The 20973-nt window shown below is 38.2% G+C and overlaps 2 protein-coding genes across 15 annotated transcripts in view; one reads left to right on the top strand and one right to left on the bottom strand.

Moving 5' to 3' along the window:
- CAMKMT (calmodulin-lysine N-methyltransferase) overlaps positions 1-1736 on the bottom strand; it is a 411885-nt gene extending 410149 nt beyond the window's left edge. For all 7 annotated transcript variants that reach the window (XM_045054167.1, XM_011281035.4, XM_019827134.3 and 4 more), the window contains exon 1: positions 1320-1736. In XM_045054167.1, the coding sequence (XP_044910102.1) occupies positions 1320-1589 (270 nt within the window). In that variant the 5' untranslated portion in view covers positions 1590-1736. The remainder of the gene's footprint in view (positions 1-1319) is intronic.
- The window catches only part of PREPL (prolyl endopeptidase like), a 65956-nt gene that overhangs the window by 193 nt on the left and 44790 nt on the right, over positions 1-20973 (top strand). For 2 of the 8 annotated variants that reach the window (XM_019827131.3, XM_011281039.4), the window contains exons 1-6: positions 1929-2071; positions 3401-3923; positions 16812-16934; positions 17562-17628; positions 18165-18371; positions 19799-19934. In XM_019827131.3, the coding sequence (XP_019682690.1) occupies positions 3705-3923; positions 16812-16934; positions 17562-17628; positions 18165-18371; positions 19799-19934 (752 nt within the window). In that variant the 5' untranslated portion in view covers positions 1929-2071; positions 3401-3704. Of the gene's footprint in view, positions 1-1921; positions 2072-3400; positions 3924-16239; positions 16302-16811; positions 16935-17561; positions 17629-18164; positions 18372-19798; positions 19935-20973 lie in introns of those variants that run through there. The other 6 variants (XM_011281042.4, XM_045054164.1, XM_011281041.4 and 3 more) reach the window with 6 other exon arrangements.

The following is a 20973-nucleotide window of genomic DNA, read 5'->3' as shown; positions in this document are numbered from 1 at the left end:
AAGCAAAATACACATGTGTACCAAAACATTAAATGTCAAACAAAGTATGTGGGGAGTTCAAATGGTAGCCATAGCTGAAGCTTGTCCTTGATCTGATGTAGACAGCAATTCAGAATGAACATATGTGCTGGTCAGCTGGAGTTTTTACCATACTAAGAATCACTGAAATTATCACAATAAGATTTGATTAATTTAATGCCCTAATTTACTACTTTGATAATTCAACTTTAACTGCTGTTTTATTTCACTGTAGAAAGTTCCTATGAGAATGATCTATGAATGATGCATTTAATATCCTATAATTGTGTAATATTAGTAACAAAACCAGACCATTAATGCTTTGGATACACTTTCAAAGCATCAGCAAAGAAATGATCTCTGAGTCACATCATGACATTATATGAAAAAGTGACTCGAGACAGCTGCAAACAATCTCCAAGTGGCTGTAGCTGGGAAATCCTTCTCAAAATACAACAGTCAGAAGTGGAAAATGTCCTCGAGTCAAGTTTTCAGGAGAAAAGCTCAGGCAGAGGATTAACACTGGTGTGCAAAACAATAAACAGATTTTACTTCAAGCAGTTTGGAAAGAGGGTCGGCGATGTCAAATCAGACATTTGTCAAACCTGTGTACAACTGAAGTTACCAACAGCAGCAACTCTAAAGTACTAGAAAAAGACCGCCGTTAAACAAACCAACACACCCGGACTAGTCCACCTTGGGCACCAAGAATCTTGCTGATCACTTCAAACTACAAGATCAACACGAAACTTTCACATGCCACCAAAGACAGAAGCAGCTCTTCTGGATACACCCTCCACTCTCCGCTGTACCGACACCGCGTGCAACTTCACAGTCCCAACACAGTCAACCACGCTGATTTCCGAGGAAGGGGCCAGACTTGAACCAGACTGAGGCTGGGAGATAAGAAGCAAGGAGAAGAAACCTGGGGAAAGAAGTAAAACAGAAGCAAGAAAGAAAACAGCATAGGATGGGGAGCGGCGGTCCCACCAATTGGATTGGTAAGCACAGAGAAGAGTCCCCGAGATGCAAACAAATGTCCAAAAAAAGATCTTATACTTCCATCTGAGTTTCCCAGGAACTCAGTGTTGGCTGCCCCCTCCCCGCCCCACCCAATCCAATTCTTCCCTTTTGGTGGGACCTTTAATCGAAGCAAGGGCGCGCTTCTCACGTGGCTCCCGGCAAAACTACGAGCGAACTCCCAGAGTTGCAAAAAGGAGAGACACTCTACCGGTCGCTCGCTACGTACCCGGGAGGGAAGTGGCCAGAGGCAAAGGTGAGGTGAGTGGGCTTTCTCTTACCTGCCGCAGAAGCTTCCACCGGGCAGCTCCCAAAGGCTCCGAGACTGGAAGCCTCTGAGAGGCGTCGCCGCTTGCTGGGCCCTCGTCCGCAGCACTCTGAGCCTCGCGGACCTCGGCATCCGCGACTCGCGACTCCATCCCGTGAAACCCGCCTATACCACGCGCCGTCGCGACCACAACTCTCCCCTGCCAGGACCTGTGTACTTGTTCCCAGTCAGGACCTGTGAGCTCCGACCGCCCCAGCGCGCGCGCCCTCCCCGAATTCCGCATTTCCGGTATTCGTGTCTCCTTGGCAACCGGGGCAGCGCGTCATTGCACCATTTTGCTGGTGGCCATCTTTTGTGAGGGCAGACCAAAAGGTAAGGAGCTGTGGCAGAACTAATGGGACGCCGGCTCCTCTTTTCCCACTGTCCCCTGCCTCATCTAGATCACAGAAGACTAGCAAAGAACCAAAAGTCTTAGAACTTTGAGAGTTAAAAAAAAGAACACAGGAGGAGACCCTATTCATGACCACAATAAAAATGGCGAAATCCGCTTAGCTCTGGTGTTCGACTGGGGTTACGTAGATCAGCGTGCTGCAAACCAGCTCTGGGCGGCTCTGGATTGGCTGTCGTTCTGCGGGCTGCGGAACGCAGACTTCGGCTGGACGCGACTGAGGTGACACCTGTGCTCCTTCCTGAAAGGTTCTGGTTCTCAGACTTGCCCTCCTTCGTTTCGGTGTCTAGAGCCCGGCCAACTGTCCTTCAACTTGCGTACGTACGGAAGGCATACCGTGGCGGGGGCGGGGTCCTCTCCTTCCTTTCACCCAGACACCCGTCAGCCCCCCTGGTCGCTTTTTGCTTGGCGTCCCTTCTTTGCGTGGCACATACTGCCACCTCCCCTGACCTTCTCTCATTCACGCCGTCTTATCCCTGGGGTGGAGAGTTGCACAGGGAAAACGAGTAGGTCCTCCCGGAACACCCCTTCGTCCCCCCCCCCCCATCCTTATCTTTGCATACTGTCTTCTCCCTGCGGATGAAAGATGGATGGATTGAGGCTTCTGGCATGGATATAATGACTTAGGGCCTTACAGGCCCCTGTTACGGGACCTTGGTGGGCGGGGAGGTGAAGGTGGTTAGTGTTGGCTGCTGATCTCTTATCCCCACTCGCCCGTTATTTTGCTGCGACACAGAGATTACGGGGGGGTGGGGGGGGGGGCGGAATCGTCGGAGCGGATCAAATCTGTAGTAAATCTGACGCAATAGTGTATCTTTGATACCGAGGGGCATTTTGTGGAAGACTCCCATGATGATATTCAACAGTGTGCAAGAAACTTAGATTTTTTTATGTAATAATAGTAACAAGCATTTATTGAGTGCACGCTACATGCCAGGCACTGTATTGAGATCTTAACATAAGTTCTGTAATTTTATTCTTACAACAACTCCATAAGGTAAATGATGTCATCATCTCAGTTTTGCAGATGAAGAAACTGAGGCACAAGTGGTGAGTGCCCGAGGATCTGAACCCAGGTGTCTCTCTTAAATACGAGCCTTTGATGGTTTAATAAGAACCATCTTTTCAACAGAAACCAGAGGCGGCCTCACATTGTATTTGTTCATCCTAAAGTGATGTGCTTTGTTCTGTTTTAACTAAAGAGCTCAACACCTTTTTAACGTTAAGTCCATTGTTACGTCTAACATTTGGAGCCAGCCAGATTGGACTTTTTGCTCTGCTACTTACTGTCCAAATGACCTAAGGCACTTTGCTAAAACCGCCCAGAGCCACAGTTGGCTCACCTGTGAAATGAACATTACAATAGCTACTCTATCGGGTAGGTCCTTATGAAGTTTAAATTAGACAAAGTGTATAAAAGTGTCTGGCACGTAGCAAACACTCAACACTCCCCTACCTTTATTAAGTAATTAGGCTTTTTCCTAATATACACACCGGAGACATGTTCTGAATTATGTAAGACCAAAGCCATTTTGCCTTGTAAAAAGCCCTCAAGAGTTCCGGAGACGCCATTAAGTCTATGTGTTTGTTTGCAAATTTTTATTTTATTTTTTTGTTTTTTGTTTTGTTTTGTTATTGTTTTTTAGTTTGCCTCATGTGTACCAGAATCAGTGCTGCGTAGTTTGACCCTGATAGGATTGACTTTACAAATGAGACATTTTAAGTCACGTCTGCCAAGAGGTGTCATTTGAATGAAACTGTAACTTATACAAGTTTTCAGGTATTTTTAACCTGAGTTATCAGCTGTCTGCAGTTATTCATAACCTGAGGGGTGGATGGCCCTGAAGGGGAGGGATAAGAACTGCGGATCTTAGATATTCTGAGAACCCACTACTGTGAACTCATGTGCTGACAGCCCCAAAGGGAGCATAAACCAGGGGCTCTGATATCATGCAGCAGAAGAGCAAATTATTTCTCCAGGCTTTGAAGTATAGTATTCCTCGCCTTGGGAAATGCATGCAGAAACAGCACTTGAATCACTATAACTTCGCTGATCATTATTACAATAGAATAAAATTGAAAAAATGTCACCTAACCAAGTGTCTGCAGGATAAACCCACGATATCAGAGTTAGCAAGGAACATCCCAAGTCGGAGCTTCTCATGTAAGGTATGGACTTTTTAAGTTAACCTATTTATAGGTCATTAAGATAAATTTTAGTTTAATAATAAAGAATGGATAGGCCATCAGTTACTAATTTTCTCAGTAATTCTAGTGTGATTTTTATAATGTTAAAACTCAGTTGTGTATAGTTCAATATAAGTGTGAAAACATGCATTTATAGAGCTGTAATGTAATATATAAAGATGTATATTAAGGAAAAATGGTTCAGCTTAGGAAATCTTATGCCTATGTGTGCATTTCAAAGTATAATTCACCTTCCCGAAATGCCTGGAATACCATAATAGCTTTTTAAAAAATCCAATAATATACTAATTGCTTTATGAATCCCAAATTTGTAAGCTTCCATAACTCTATGTAATTGTGTGTTCTTTGTACACAAACAAAAAGAAAGAAAGAAAAAAAAAAAAGACTTGGACTTTTGACCACTTGGGTCCTTCAGGAAGATGTTCTCAGACTATTGTACTTTCACCAGACCCCAAGCTATGGGCCTGACCACAACCTTGAGGATCTGATAGCCCTTGTAGGGAGCGTTCCCACACATTCCAATTTGCCTGGGACAGGCCCCATCTACACCTCTTGTCCCTGTGTAATTATTAATAGTGTTCTCTCAAAAATGTCCTGGTTATGATGGTAAGTTATGTGGACATCCTACTCATTTGGGATGAAACTATTTATGCTGCTCCCACTTTGACATACCTCCCCCACCATATACTTGTTATGTTCCTTAGGTTCCTTAAATTATATTTGGGGGTGATACTCTTGCAGTAACTCAGCATATTATTTTAATATTTTAATTTCCGGTTTAAATTGTTTTGTTGCATACTGATTTTTTTCTTTTTAGTCTGTTTTGGCTACTTCATTTTTTATTGTGGTAAAATGTATATGACATAAAATTTGCCATTTTAACCACTTTTAAGTGTATAATTCAGTGGCATTAATTACAATCACAACGTTGTATAACCATTACCACTGTTTCCAAATCCCTGTCATCTCCCAAAAGAAATGTACCCATGAAACCATAACTCCCCACTGCCTCATTTTCCAAGTCCCTGGTCACCTTTAATCTACTTTGTCTCTATGAATTTGCTTGTTTTAGATAATTCATGTAACTGTTGTAGAATATATCAGAATTTTGTCCTCTTTATGGCTGAATAATGTTCCATTGTATATTTATATACCATATTATCCATTCGTCTGTCGGTGGACACTTGAACGGCTTCTCGTTTTAGAAATGATTTTTTTTCATCTTCTTTTGCTCAATTCCTTTATTTTATTTAACATTTGCTCTTAGTTCATACTTGTGGGCTCTTGTGTGGGTTTTGGTTTTTTGTCAGTTTTTTGTTTGGTTTTGCTTTTAATTTTTTATCTGTAGTTCCTAGACTTTTTTACTCTTTGTGTCTTAATCTTTCAAATTATTTTTTTATAGTATCATGGCTTAGTTTAGCATTTTGCATCTTCCTTTACTCAAATTCTTTATGCCTTTCATTTCATTATTTTGTGCCTGTGTGTGCAGCTTTAGTCTACTTAAGAAAGATAAACTTTTAAATTTTACCTGTTGGAAAAATGTTGGACCTATAGAACATCTTAGTTTACATTTTGCGTAGAACATTTTGTCATCTAGTACTCTTGAGTCTTAGTTTATAAATAGCAGGCAGGAATTACCAGTGAAGTGACAGCTGAGATGAGCTCACACCCTGAACAGGAGGTTGACTATTTTTTCCCTCCGTTTGTCCCTGAGGCAACTTTTCAGTTCTCTTTCCTACATTCCTGTCACCTAGAAACTTTAACCTGACTCAATGACTGCAAGAAAAGTAGCTCTTTTAGTAACTCTTCAACCTGAAAAACTGGTCCTGCTTTCATGTGTCATATATCAACCGTTTTCTTCTCTGAGAAGTGATAAGATCTGAAAGCTGTGCTCCCTGTCTTGTGTGATCCCGGGGACCTGGGGAGGCTGTGAGGAGACCTGTAAACAAGAATGCACATTTTCTTCTTTCAGCAAGCTTCTACTTAGTTCCAACTTTGTTCACTCCTACAGGTACAATAAAGTAAAAAAGAGTTGTTGGTGTCTGTAGGCAAATTACAAATAAATATGTATATTTACCTTAAGGCAAAGACCTGTTTAAGTTAACTAAAGAATAAGAGGGGCAGCATATGTAATAGAAATGCCAGAAGTCAAGGGGTCTGTCTATGACAGGTGTGTCTGTGAACTAGCCAGGATTCTAATCTTCCTGAATGGAAAAAGAAAGGGAGTTTCAACATAGTAGTCTAAAAGTCCTCCAGGTGCTATAGTCTCATGATCCTGTAGCTCTTCCTTATTAACCTTAACAACAAATTATCCCCTATACATTTGGGATTCTTTAGTACCAACCATATTCTGCAGTATAGCTGTGTATCAGAAGTCCCTGGGAGCTTTTTAAAAATACAGACTTCTGGATCTCATCCCACATCTGCTGGATCAAAATCTCTATGGCTGGGGTCTTTCTCTCCTCCTCTTCCTCCTTTTTTTTTTTTTTTTCTTCTTTTCTTTTCTTTAAGTTTCTCAGATAATTCTGAAATTCCCAGCCTGACACAGCAGACTTGCATTTAGGATCTAGAGACACTTGGTTACCAACTGTTACTGATCTAAACCTAATTGAATTCATTCAGTTCTGAAGTTCTTACTGGCAGGTACCTGAGCTTTCCTTTTTTTTTTTTTTTTCCACCCCGTTAATTTTTGAGAGGGCACAAGCGGAGGAGGGGCAGAGAGAGAGGGACAGAGGATCTGAAGCAGACTGCGCTGACAGCAGAGAGCCTGATGTGGGGCTTGAACTCACAAACCATGAAATCATGACCTGAGCCAAAGTTAAATGCTCAACTAACTGAACTGACTGAAGCACCCAGGTGCCCCTTAGCTTTCCATTCAACAGTACCAGAAGGCAAGTTGAATTTAGTCCATTATACTCCTACAGCAGCTAGTAATAGTCAAAGACCAACATCAAACCAAATACCACATTTATCTTCTACAGCATTCTGCTCTGCCTTCAAGAATAATTCCTAAGATCTTTGATCATGCAGAGCTGAACAAGATACAAAAAGAAAACCAAATAAAAGAGAACATGCTAAATCCTTTGACTAAACATGTTGGCTGTTTCTACAATACAGATTATAGCAAATCCTGCAGTAGTTCTAAGATAGATAATTTGGTAGTGGATATCCTCACTAGCACTTCTGACCTGTGATTTGTAGGAATTACTAAAGGGTTTGAAACATCATCAGAAAGAAGAAGAAAGGTGATATTTTAAAGTAAAATTCAGGAGGGACACCTGGGTGGCTCAGTCAGTTAAGCGTAACTTTAGCTCAGGTCATGATCTCACAGTCCCTGAGCTCAAGCCGTGCATCGGGCTCTGTGCTGACAGCTCAGAGCCTGGAGCCTGCTTCGGATTCTGTGTCTCCCTCCCTCTCTCTGCCCCTGCCCGCACTCATGCTCTGTCTCTCTCTGTCTCAAAAATAAATAAACATTTTTTTTTAATTTAAAAATAAAACTCCGGAAAGCAAGAAAAGAAAATGAACATTGTAGTCTCACAATTTTTTGTAGTAATTCACAGAGTGAGATTGCCTTGTAGGTACAGCTTCATATTTTCTCCACAGTCCATTTGTTCTTTAACCTGCTGGAGTATGGCTCCTATTCCTCCTTTAAAATCTCAAGTCAGGGGGCGCCTGGGTGGCACAGTCGGTTAAGCGTCCGACTTCAGCCAGGTCACGATCTTGCGGTCCGTGAGTTCGAGCCCCGCGTCGGGCTCTGGGCTGATGGCTCAGAGCCTGGAGCCTGTTTCCGTTTCTGTGTCTCCCTCTCTCTCTGCCCCGCCCCCGTTCATGCTCTGTCTCTCTCTGTCCGAAAAATAAATAAACGTTGAAAATAAAATCTCAAGTCAGTGTCACCAATGATGGAGCGTATTTCAACCCAGTAGACCTTTCTCTTTCCTCCTCTTACAGGCTTTCTCAGTAAATTTGATACACTTGACCATCTCTTCTTGAAAGACTCTTTTGTGTTTGCTTCTTGACTCCATGTTTTCCTGGTTTTCTTCCCCCCCTTACAAACCTGTCTTCAGTCTTCTTTTCTAACTTTTCTTTCATAGGACGTCTACGTTTTGGAGTTTCCCAGGGCTTAGTCCTCCTGCCCCTTTTTCTCTCTTTAATTTCTTCTCAAGCAATCTTATCCCTTCGTATGGATTTAAGTATCGTAGCAGTTATACATCCCAGACTCCCCTCTGCTACACGGTATTTTGCAGCCTACTTAATTAACACTTGCCAGTTGAACATCTTGCAACAAACTTTCCACAGTTGAACTTCCCCAACCCAGTTCTACTTTTCATTGCTGTATACTCAGTTGTTCACAACTGGAAACACAGAAGTTTTTATTCTTCCCGTTCCTTTACCTGCCATCCCTTCACTTAATACTGTATCCCAAACAGGCTTCATGATTTTTGCCATATCTCAATAGTACCAAGGCTATTGTTTACTTAATTATTTTAGCTTCATCAACTTCTCTTATTCCAAGGAATAAATTTAGTAAATGATGTGCAAATTGATGTGCTAGTTATATTCTTTCTAATAAAATGTCCACATATCCCAAATCCTATATGCCATCGTGTTGACATGCTTTCAGAAACACTGCACCAACCTCCAATATATATATTGCATCTATTTTTCTCTGTCCATACCATCACCTTTATAGTCATCTTTCACCTGGACTGCTAGTAAAGCCACCTAAACAGGCTCCTTGTTTGCCCTCTTCTTCCCTTCCAACCCATTTTCCGTACAACTGGAAAAATGATCTTAAAATAGAAATTAAATGATGTCCGTACCCAACTTAAAATCCTTCCAGAATTTCTTACTACATAAAGATAAAATCCAGTTTTCTAATCATGTCCCCCAAGGGCCCGTAGCATTTTACACTGTCTTATTTCATGTCACTTTGCTCCCCATCCACTTTGGTAAAGCTGTGGTGATTATATCCCAGATCAAAGAATACAGCTCTTTTCCATCCATCTCAGGGCCTGTACGTGGCATTCCCTTTAGGTCACTTCTACATGTCTAGTTTCTTGTCCTATTTTAGGTCTTGATAAATGGTACTTCCTAAGAAAGTACATTTCCAATTATGGTGATCAAAGTAACTTCTTCGCTTTGTTATTTTCTACTTTAGCTTTGTTTTCTTCCTGTCACTCTAATTATTATTTCATCGGTCATTTTCCCTTCTTATTTTGTCTTCCTAACTGAAATGTAAAATTCATAGGGCACCTGGGTAGCTCAGTCAGTTAAGCATCAGACTCAGTTCTAGCTCAGGTCATGATCTCATGGTCATGAGATCGAGCCCCACATCCACACCCAGCGTGGAGCCTGCTTGGGATTCTCTCTCTGCCCCTCCCCAGCTTGCACATGCATGCTTGCTCACTCTCAAACCTTAAAAAATAAAATGTAACATTCAAAAGGGTTCGGTCCATTCCTATCTTGTTCAACATTGTTTCCCTGTTTCTGAAACATTGCATGACAGTAGTATTAAATGAATGCCTGTCCCCATAAATATGGGCCTACGTCAGTTTTAAGAATGCCATTCTGTGGATGCAATATAATTATTGAACCTACCTCCCGAAATAAAGGATTGAGCTAGACAAAAAAAGAAATGACTCAGATGTAGTTAAGGTCCTGCCAGGCAGCGGGAGCAGCATGTGTAAAAGCTTCAAATCTAGAGAGGGCATCTGTACAGGTAGTGTAGCCAAAGTGGTCAAAAATGAACCAATAGAAGTAAACAGGGGCCAGAACATGTATAGACAATTTTGTAAATCTTGTGAGGAGTTTAAACTACATCCTAAAAGTAACAGAAAGCCATTGAAAATCAGGTGCAGTCAGATTTGCATCTTAGAAGAATCACTCTGACAGAACTGCAGAAAATTGATTGGAAGTAGGAGGCCTTGCCAGGAACTCAGATGCATGAAGATGAGAGTCTAACCTAAGGCCATAGCCATGAGAATGGAGAGAAGTAGATTTGAGGAAAGATTAAAGAGCTAGAATCACTCAAACTTCTTCATTATAGGATGATTACATTTTATCGTGGACATCTTAGTAGAGGAATAGAGAATATAGGTTGCTAATCCCTCTTCTGTTTGCATTTTAAAATCCAGAAGCCTCTTACAGAAGTTGTTTTAATTCTACCCCCATCCCCCACAAACTGACACAAAGCTATTATAGTTTTTATCCCACTTAATAGATGTTTTGCTCCAAAATCTTTTGTGTTTCATTACAAGATAGTGTCCCCCACCCCCACCCCCACACACACACTTACTGGGATAGGCACCATGTTAACTTTGCAAAATCATTAAATTCCAAAGCACATCTAGGCATCATTACGTTTCAGATGGACTTATAGTCACAAGTATATACTCTGTTACTTAGATCTTAAGGGTGAGGACAGAGAAGAAATAGATATAATTCACTAAAGTGGAGATTTCTATAGACAGTTGGATATCTGAGTCTGGAATTTGGGAAGAGTTATCCATATATAGGTACTGAGTTTAGGCCATAAAAACCATACTTCATTTAATTGTGCTATTAACTATTATATAATTCCTGATTGTAGGGAGGGCACCTGAGTGGCTCAGTCAGTTAAGCATCTGACTCTTGGTTTCTGCTTAGGTCATGATCTTACGGTTTTGTGAGTTCAAACCCCATGTTGGGCTCTGCGCTGCCAGTGCTGAGCCTGCTTGGATTCTCACTCTCTCCCTCTCTGCCTCTTCCCTACTCATGCTGTCTCTGTCTCTCAAAATATGTAAACTCTTAAAAATAAATAAAAGAATTCCTGATTACATTCACATGCTAATGTTTATCAAGTTAATTTCTGAATTGATAAAACCAGCTTACAAACCAGGAATATGAGAGTTCTGTCTGTATCTCAAGTAACACGTGATATTATCAGACCTTTTCTTTTTTCCCCTTCCAACAGGTAAATATATCAGTATGTCAAGTGTGTCATTAATATTCAGTGTCCTGATTAGTGATAAAGTTGAGGACTTTTTCTGTGCTCATTAACCCCTTTTGTCTTCTTGAATCGCATGTTCACATCCCTTAACCATTTTTCCAATGAGTTTTCGTTTTCTTACTGGTTCATAAGAGGTATTTACATGTCCTTTGTCTTTTGTGTGCTGTAAGTATCTTTTCTATATCTTTTCCGTACTATGTGTTTTCACTTTGCTTATGATGTCTTATTTAAATGGGTTTTTTAATTTTTATGTTTTATGCTTTGTTTCATTTTACTCAGCAATTATTTGTTGCACCCCTACTCTGCACCATTCTAGCAATTGGGTGTATAGCGGTGAGCAGAGGAAGCAAAAATCCCTGCTGTCATGAAGCTTATCATTCTAGTTGAGAGAAGAGAGAAGAGCGAAAAAGTATATGAATAAAATATAAAGTATGTCAGAGGCAATAGGTACAGTGAAACATAAAATAAGACAGGGAAAGAATGAATAGGCCATACTGAGATAGGGAGAGTTGTTATTTAATAGGCTGGTCAGGGAAGGCCCAACTGAGAAGGTGACATTTGAGAAATAGCTTGAAGGAGGTGTTTGGGCATAGGGCATAGCAGGTTCTAAGAAACAGAGTTGGGAGCAAGCCAGTCATGTTCAAGCAATATCAAAGAGGCTAGTGTGGCTCAGAGTAAGTGGGTGTGGGAGGAATATAGTAGTAGATGGAGTCAGCAAGGTAGTGAAACAAGATCCTTTTGGACTTTGTAGACCATTGCAAGCATTTTCCCTTTTCTTCTTGAGCAAGATGGGAAACCATTGGAGGGCTTTGAGTCAAGAAATGATATCTGACTTTAGGCTCATGCTAGCTCTTTTGTTGAAAATAGCTTATGGAAGACAGGAGCAGAAGCAGAGAGCATTTAGGCTTTTGCAGTAATCCAAAGGAGAGAGGATAACAGTACCACCAGAGTAGTTCCAGTACAAGAGTAAGAAGTGGTCAGATTCTGGATGTATCTTAAAAGTTGAAAGGATTTGCAGATCACTTGGTTGTATCAAAAGAGAAAAGACTGGTTTGAAGCTTGAGCAACTGGAAGGACAGAATTGTCATTTATCAGGATGGGAGTGATTGAAGAACAAGACTTTTTTGGGAGAGAGGATACATGGGGAGACTGGAAGTAAGGTTTTGGACATTTTTTGACATACCTATTAGTCATCCAAAGTGCAAATGTTGAACAAGTCCGTTGGATATAGAAGTTCAGCTTATGCAGGGGAAAGTTCAGGCTAGAGATACAAATTTGGGAGTCCTCAGCATATAAATAGCATTTAAGGTCACGAGGCTGGATGAGATCATCAAGGGAATTCGTGCAGACTGTAGATGAAGAAATGGTCCAGGGCATGCTGATGTTAAGAAGCCAGGAAGTAGGAACCCATTAAAGAGACTGAGAAGGGCCAGTGAAATAGGAAAACAGTGAAAATGAGGTGTTCTGGAAGTCAGGTGAAGAAAAGTGTTTTCAGGAGGAGGAAGTGATCAACTGTGGCATGATGCTTATAGGTTAAGTAATATGAATACCTAGAATAACCTTTGTATTTTGCAGTGCTGTGGCCATCAGTGACCTTAACAAGAGAGTCAGTGGAATGAGAAGGGCAAGGAAAAGGAAGAAAGGAATTGGAGGCAGAGAGCATAGGAAACGATTACTTCCCTTCGTTTAACAATCACTTTTGAATAACAAAATAGCGAATATAGCTAGATATTTTAAGTAAATATAATTAAGATTATTAAGACGTGTTTCACAGATGCTAAATAAGGTGTGTACTAATATGAATACACTTCAGGTATGTTAATTACAGATTACATATGGTCCAGTGTAAAACAACAGAGACTGTTTATCAAGTCAAAGAAGTTCCTAGTTTTTCTAAATTCTCCATTCTTAATTAACGTTTTATCGTTTTTTTAAAGTGCCTTGATTATTTTCTATTTTTTTTCTGCATTAATTGAAATGGCCCTAAGATTTATCTTTTATTTGTGTTAGATTACAATAATAGATTTTGTAATATTGAACCATCCTTTTATTCTTAAGATATATCCTACTTGGTCACATAGGATTTTATTATTATGTTACTATTTTTCGTTTTGTGCTTTTTAAAAATACATTAATTCATTATACTTTTGGGTTTTTTAGTCTATATTTTATGATAAGATTGATTTTTAATTGTCTTTTATCGTCATTGTCCAGTTTTGGTGTCAAGGTTTTATTTGCCTGATAATATGAATAGTTTTAAATAGTTGACATTGTTTTCTTAGCATTTGAAAAGATCCTTGAAGATTTAAGAAAACAACTTTTGAAAGCAACTGGGTTTGGTATCTCTTTTAAGAGGATACTTAATTACCACTTAATTTCTTTGATAGTTATTGGCTTATACAGCTCTTCCTTTTTTATCCATTTTTAGAATTCTTTTATTTTCTGGGAAATTATTCATTTATCTGTTTTCAAATGTAAGCACACAAAGAACTTTATTGTGATTTTTTAAAATCTGTATTATATCTGTAGTTATACCACCTTTTTCATTTCTAATATTCTTTTGAAAAGAACCAACTTTTTTTTTTTTGAAAATTTTATTTTTGAGAAAGAGAGAGAGAGAGACAAAGCACAAATTGGGGAGGGGCAGAGAGAGAAGGAGACACAGAATCCGAAGCAGGCTCCAGGCTCTGAGCTGTCAGCACAGAGCCTGATGCGGGGCTCCAACTCGCAAACTGTGAGATCATGACCTGAGCCAAAGTCAGGCACTCAACCGACTGAGCCACCCAGGTGCCCCGAAAAGAACCCACTTTTTATTTTGTTGATCTTCTCTAGTTTCTTTACCAATTTCACTGAAACCACTTTATTTTGTTTCTTCTACTTCCTTTAGGTTTACTCTCTACTCAAGTTGAAATGCTTCATACTGCATTTCACAGGACCTATAATGTCAGTCTTTCCTACTATTAATGATGTTAAGTTTGATAATTTGGTTACAGTAATAATTGCTAGTTCTCCATACATAAAGGGACCTTATTCCCTTTGCATTTACTAAGTAATCAGTAGGGTACTACTTCAGTACTGTGTTACCCAACATCATTTCACCTAATACGTTTAACAACCGTTGATGATCTTTACCCTGATCAGTTGTTTCACTGAGGTTGCTAATGATTTTCCTAATTCTATTATTTCTACATTTATTAGCTGATATTATTTTGTAAAGAAGAGTTTTCTTTTTTGTTGAACTCTTTTTTCACTTTAGTGTGTTTGGAGAGTTTTGTTTTGGTTTGGTTTTTCAACTTACTTTGAATTTTTATATTTTTCAGGGTAATATCAGTTTTAATCATTATTTTTTTGATGCTCAAATTGTCCCAGATGTAGGAACCTCTACAGACGGGCCCTTTTAATGCAGCTCCATTAATCTTTGGGTATTTCCTTGCTTTCTGACTAGCCTACTTTTTACTCTCTTGCCCTGGACTCGGAATTAGCCATTTATTAATGGTACCATCTTGACTAAAAGCTGTCCAGTATTTTTCTACTGTGTGATTTTTTGGTCTTTAGAATTACGCATTTTTTGCCATAATGAAGTTCATATATTCCATCCTCCTGTTTCATAAGTTTCATTGTTAAAATGGTTTTATACTAGGCTACCTGGAAGGTAAAGAGTGCTTTTTTCCACTAATGGAGTCTCTCTTGATATCTCTTGATACTGTATATGTAACCTTAAAATTTTAAGTTAAAGCTATCCTCACCTCAGCTCCATTAGGTAGTATATATGCCCTTCAGACCAGTAGACTATTAACATATTAAGATACTTGGCTGTAATGGGTAGGTTTAGCTGTGTAACCTAATGATAATGCTAAGTGGCATTGAAATGAAAGCTTAAAACACCCAATGGGTATTGTTGGGACAGAACTAAAACCAAGAACAACTTGGAATACTTTATGAATATTGTAGAAAACCTCAGTTTTTTCTGGGAGTAATTCTTCTTAAGGAATTATTTACAAAGCTCTGAATTCTTCCAAATTAAGGCTTTTAAAAATCATACTGCTTTCAGGGTTATTTTGGTTCAGATAAGCTTGGTATATTTGGATTTTTGACACAGAAAAAGGTTAATCAAGAATAAAATTGACTAAGAGAACAGGTAGTATACCCAGTTCTGTGCCTTTAGCCCTGTGTTGGCCATGGCTCTATAAGAATGGGTATTAAGAAAAAGAAGAATGGTTATTTAAAAGGAGATGCAGAATGTGCTAGAAACTGCAAGATAGAAAGAGGTACTCCTCATAGCTATCCTAACTCCACTTCATAGCTACTCTACTTGAGAAGGTCCGATGAAATTACAGAATAAATAAGCAATATATCTGGAGACGAAAAAACAGCTCCTATCGCTAAGTTACAGTTTGAAGATAGATTTCTAATGATCTCCTGGTTTGTGTTTTAGATGATAATAGGAAATTACTAATACAGATATTTCACCTCACTACTCTAAAGATCAGCTCTAGATTTTGTGTAAATGCTAAAAAATAAATGAAAAATAAACATGAGCCTCCAGTATTTGATTTCAAAGAATTTTTCAAGCATATTAAGTGTATGATTGAAGTAGAGACTGAATGACTTAGACTACCATAACAACAATTGTTCCTAATGGGAATCTCATCCAAATCATAAAGCATCTCGAAAAGTCCAAAAGAAAAACGTAGAAAATGATCATTTTTCCAGTAATTCGTTTTGGTGATATTTCTGTTTTATTCGTGTGTTTAATTTTAGATTTTAAACTGTGACATAAATTGTATTTATAGCTTACATTCTCTACAGTGTTGGTAAAGTATCATGGACACACTTGTGCAATAAATATTTACCAGCTGTTAGAGGTCCTTCCCAAAGGCTTAGTGCCCCTCTGGCACAAATCACTGTACAGTTGTCGTCTTGGGCAGAAAGCTGACGTTGAAAATCTTGGCTAGAATTCTTTTTGCTTAACCAAAGCAAACCTGTGGAGTTTTGAATTAGTGAACCTTTTTTGTGTGATAACTGAGGTTTCTGCCTTATCCAAATTTTAATAATTCATACGGCATTTTCATACTCACCAGAGGTCACCTAAAGCCATTAGCTTTTCATATATACTTCCAATAAGACACTAAATGCGTCTTTAGCTATAATCTGTATCTCTGCTCGTGTTTATTAATTTTCCATTATTTTTTCTTATTCTTGTATACAGTGAACATACTATTTTTTTCCTTAAACTTAAAGAGAAGCTCTTTTTTAAAGTATTAATTAACCTTTTGATCTGATAAACAGTTCTATTTAGGAGATTCCTTATCCCCACAAGAGAAGAAAATTGCAGCTAATAAAGATATAAAGTAAGACACATTTCCTGTAATACTTGCTGTGAATAGAGTAATAGTGAACATTTACTAATAAAGATAATGCCTTCCTCTCCCTTTGAACTGTCCTTCCTTTTAGGAAGTATTATAGTACTTTATAAAACTCAGTAAACAGATTTTTCTCTTACACCTGACTACTAAATGTGTAAATGTCCTTTCCTGCTTAATTTTGTATAAATCTTACAGTATTTCTGAACATTCTCCAGTGCTTCTTAATGCTTCTGCATCTTAAGGACTAAATACGTGTAAATTAATAGTATAGCCATCAGGTGTTCACCTTATTTTATTTGTTTACATCTTTAAATGAAAAAGAGGGGATCGTTTATTGAGGTTAAGAAACATCATTTATGATGAAATACATATTTCATAGGTTTAAACCTAACATTGTAGTACTTGCATGAAAAGTAAGTAAGGACAAGCTCTAAAAAGCAAAGGTTTTTTTCTCTAGTTTGAAATATTATGATCATACCAGTAAACTTTTTCCAGGATTTTCTGCCTATTAAACAAGAAAACAAAGACTCACTTTCAGAAAACATGGATGCATTTGAAAAAGTGAGAACAAAATTAGAAACACAGCCACAAGAAGAATATGAAATCATCAATGCAGAGGTAGGATATCTTACTTTTTTTTTTTTCCTACATCTCATATTACCAGTCAAGATGCAAATGAAGTACTTTGTTTTTTGGGGTTTTTTTTTTAAACTTTTTTTAATGTTTATTTTATTTTTTGAGTGCGAGACAGGGTATAAGTGGGGGAGGAACAGAAAGAAAGGGAGACACAGAATCCAAAGCAGGCTCCGGGGTCTGAGCTGTCAGCGCAGAGCCCGATGTGGGGCTCAACTGTGGGGCAGTTCTTCATCTGCCTTATTTTGGATTACCTTAAAGCTGCATTCAATCTCGATTAATGGAATCCCACCATAGGGATGTCAGATACTCCCAAATATACCTAAAGTGATTTATACAGTCATAAGAACCGACATAGATTTTGTTACGCCTTCTCTTTGTTGCCTCCTACGTTTATATGTTAGAAACTTCAGTGATTATGAATGTATGAAAACCATATCTTAACCACTGTGTTGTAAAAAGTGATCCGTTTTGTATTTGTTATGTGTTCATCCATAGACTTCAGTAGGTCTACTGAAGATTTCATTTCTTCATTTTAAATGGTCAGATCATTAAACAATTAAATTGTGTTTAAATAATTATTAAATAAATCGTTTGTTTCTTTTTTGTCAGGTGAAGCATGGTGGTTTTGTTTATTATCAAGAAGGTTGCTGCTTGGTTCGTTCCAAAGATGAAGAAGGTACACCACAGTTTTCCCATTTTTATTTTTTAACATACTTTGATTTTTTATATTTCACGTATTTCATAGGAAATTTGGTATTAATTTCTTAAAGGTATAGAAAAAAAATTTTTTAGATTATTTCTGCATTTAAAAAAAAATAGTTAGTATCTGGGTTTACTTAAGATATAGTTAACAGGTACATCCAAAAGCTTTGGTGGGGAGAATGGAGGTGGGAACCAGCATTTTTTTTAATATCTCCTATATTAATTCTGTTGAAATAATAACCCTTTAGGTTCTATATGATCTATAAATACTAGACTATATTTATCAAATAATATCACATAGGCTAATGTGTGGAATAACACTGAATAGCATAGGACAATAATAAATAACAAAATGCCAGTTTCTATGCAAATAAAGCTGTTATCAAAGCTGAAGGAGGCTGGATTGTATCCTCTTCTAGAAGGGGAATGCTAATTTAAAACATTGAAATACTAAAGATTTTTTTAACTACATCTTGTGGAGTTATCACTTTCATACTTGTCTTTATGCAGCAGATAATGATAATTACGAAGTTTTATTCAATTTGGAGGAACTTAAATTAGACCAGCCCTTCATTGATTGTATCAGAGTTGCTCCTGATGAAAAATATGTAGCTGCTAAGATAAGAACTGAAGATTCTGAAGCATCTACCTGTATAGTTGTGAAGCTAAGTGATCAGCCTGTAATGGAAGCCTCTTTCCCAAATGTGTCCAGTTTTGGTAAGCCACCAAACAAAACAGTCTTCTGTGTTATGACAACTGTAAGAGAATTGTCAGCACTTTTGAAACGTTTTTACTTGTCCATGTGAGTAAATAAGAAAGTGAATGCCTAATCCTTTTATCCCTATGGACCCAGAGCTTCCTGTGTGTCTCTCATTCAGGAGACCTTGCCTTCCTTAATTATATATCCAAATTCATGTTCATGTTTTTTAAAGTACTACAACCAGAATCCAGGCTATACGGTTTATTTTGATATATCAATAATTCTTTGCAAATTTATTAACTCAGATACATTTTTGCACATAAGTTGTATCTTAATATGTTACTGAACTTTAATTTTAGGTATCTATTTTTTTAATTTCACGTTATCTTGTCAACTATTAGAGCAAATTGCCCAAGGTCACTACCGAGAAACTTTGGAAGGTGTTGAGCTAACTAACTCACTAATAGAATTTGTCATATTTTTACTAGTAGAACCAACTTTAAATTTTCTCTTTTATTGGGGCACCTGGATAGCTCAGTTGGTTAAGCGTACAGCTTCAGCTCCGGTCATGATCTCACCATTCTGAGTTTGAGCCCCGCGTCAGGCTCTCTGCTGAGAGCCTAGAGCCTGTTTCAGATTCTGTGTCTTCTCTCTGCCCCTCCTCCCCTCATGCTCACTCGCTCACCCTCTCTCTCTCTCTCTCTCTCTCTCTCTCTCTCTCAAAAATAAGTAAACATGAAAAATTTTTTTTTAATTTTTTAATTTTACCTTTTATCATTGAGTGATACATATGTTCATAGTTTATCTTCCTTTTTCATTTTCTACTTTAATTTTCCCCATTGTTTAATGACTAAGTGCTTTTGCGGCAAGATGAAATTTTAGTCTAATTGATTCTTAGATTTACAATTTTGCACATTTTAACCTCTTTAAAAATCAAGATCCATATTATACAATGATGTCTTACAGTTACTGTCAGCCAGGTGGCAGTCATGATGTAATCGTGTGAAAATTTCCATTGACAGCTTCTGGTAAGAGCAAGAAAACTCCAGCATTAAATGTATGGCTTGAAAGCAGACAGAAAAGAGGCATGAGAGAAAGTGATCTGGTATTTCTTCAGACTTAAAGTTAGGGGTTGTAGATGGAAACAATTCATCCCATGTAAGCTGTGACTCTGAAAATACTAAACATTCATTCGACTCTTATTCAGAAACCTGGGACTGAGAACTGCTCGAAACCTTGGAATTGATGTGGCAGTATTTTATTTTCTGGAAAGCTCTCTGACTTATTTTGGTGACCACGATCAAACCTGTGTTCAATTTACATTTCCAGGGATGAACTTGTGCGTCTCTTTTTTGAGGAAACTCAAAATTTGAATGCTCTGTGCCCTTTTTTTCAACTTCGAGTAGTATGTAATGTCTATAAATCTTTAATTATTTTCTTTCAGAATGGGTAAAGGATGAAGAAGAGGAAGATGTTTTATTCTACACCTTCCAGAGGAACCTTCGCTGTCATGATGTGTATCGAGCAACTTTTGGTGATAACAAACGTAATGAACGTTTTTACACAGAAAAGGACCCAAGGTACTAGAACAATGAAATTAAATTTTTTCCTCCAGGGTTTATCTCCAAGTTATCTAAAGCGCGGTTCTTGGTTGACATAAGATGTTGATTTCAGCTGGAACCAGGTGTAATAGGGAAGATAAGCATAATCATTCTTTTATTAGTTGTTTCGATTCAAAATTGGAATATGGATCTATTCAAACTCCAGAGTGAACACAAATATACCAGTACACTGCATATGCTAAGTTGCTTACATTCTTTTGGGACCGTGACATATGAGGAGAGTTGTTAAGTCTTTAATCGGGTTGTCATACTGCGTTTCTAGATCTCTTATAAACCATAGAATATGGTTCTATAAACTAGAATGCCATGGTGTCAATTGCACAGAATTCACTACATTTTATATAGATGATCTTTCATTTAACTTCTATTGCTTTGAGCCACGATGTCCACTGGTGTTTAAATTTTACTCTCTCCAGTATTTTGATAATTGCTTCTTAAAACGAATTCTCTTTGGGGCGCCTGAGTGACTTAGTCGGTTAAGTGTCTGACTTTGGCTCAGGTCATGATCTTGCAGTTCGTGAGATCGAGCCCCGCGTCAGGCTCTGTGCTGACAGCTCAGAGCCTGGAACCTGCTTTGGATTCTGTGTCTCCCTCTCTCTCTCTCTGCCCCTCGCACCCTGTCTCTCTCAAAAACAAACAAACGTGCATGCATGCATACGTACGTACATAAAACTATAAAAGTAATGCTCTTTACTCCTTGTAATCCAGGACTCATGTCTTATACTCAGCAAGCGTGAGAGGAAATGACAGTAAGTTTATATGGCAAAATCCCATTATTCTTACCCAGATACACTTTTCCAAATGACTTATTAGAAACAGATTTTTGCTTGACACCAGGTCCTGTCACCTTATATGTCAATTAACGGTACAGTTTGGACAGTGTCTGAACAGAAAAAAAAAAAAAAGATTTAACACCAAATCTATGTCAGTGAAATTGATACTCAAAACAAAATTAACCCATCATTTCATGAAATGTCAAAACTGACAGGGATGTAAT

The sequence above is a fragment of the Felis catus genome, chromosome A3, assembly GCF_018350175.1.
Source record: "Felis catus isolate Fca126 chromosome A3, F.catus_Fca126_mat1.0, whole genome shotgun sequence".
Classification (NCBI taxonomy): domain Eukaryota; kingdom Metazoa; phylum Chordata; class Mammalia; order Carnivora; family Felidae; genus Felis; species Felis catus.
Note: the sequence above shows the minus strand (reverse complement) of the source record. Positions and strands in the feature narration are given on the sequence as shown.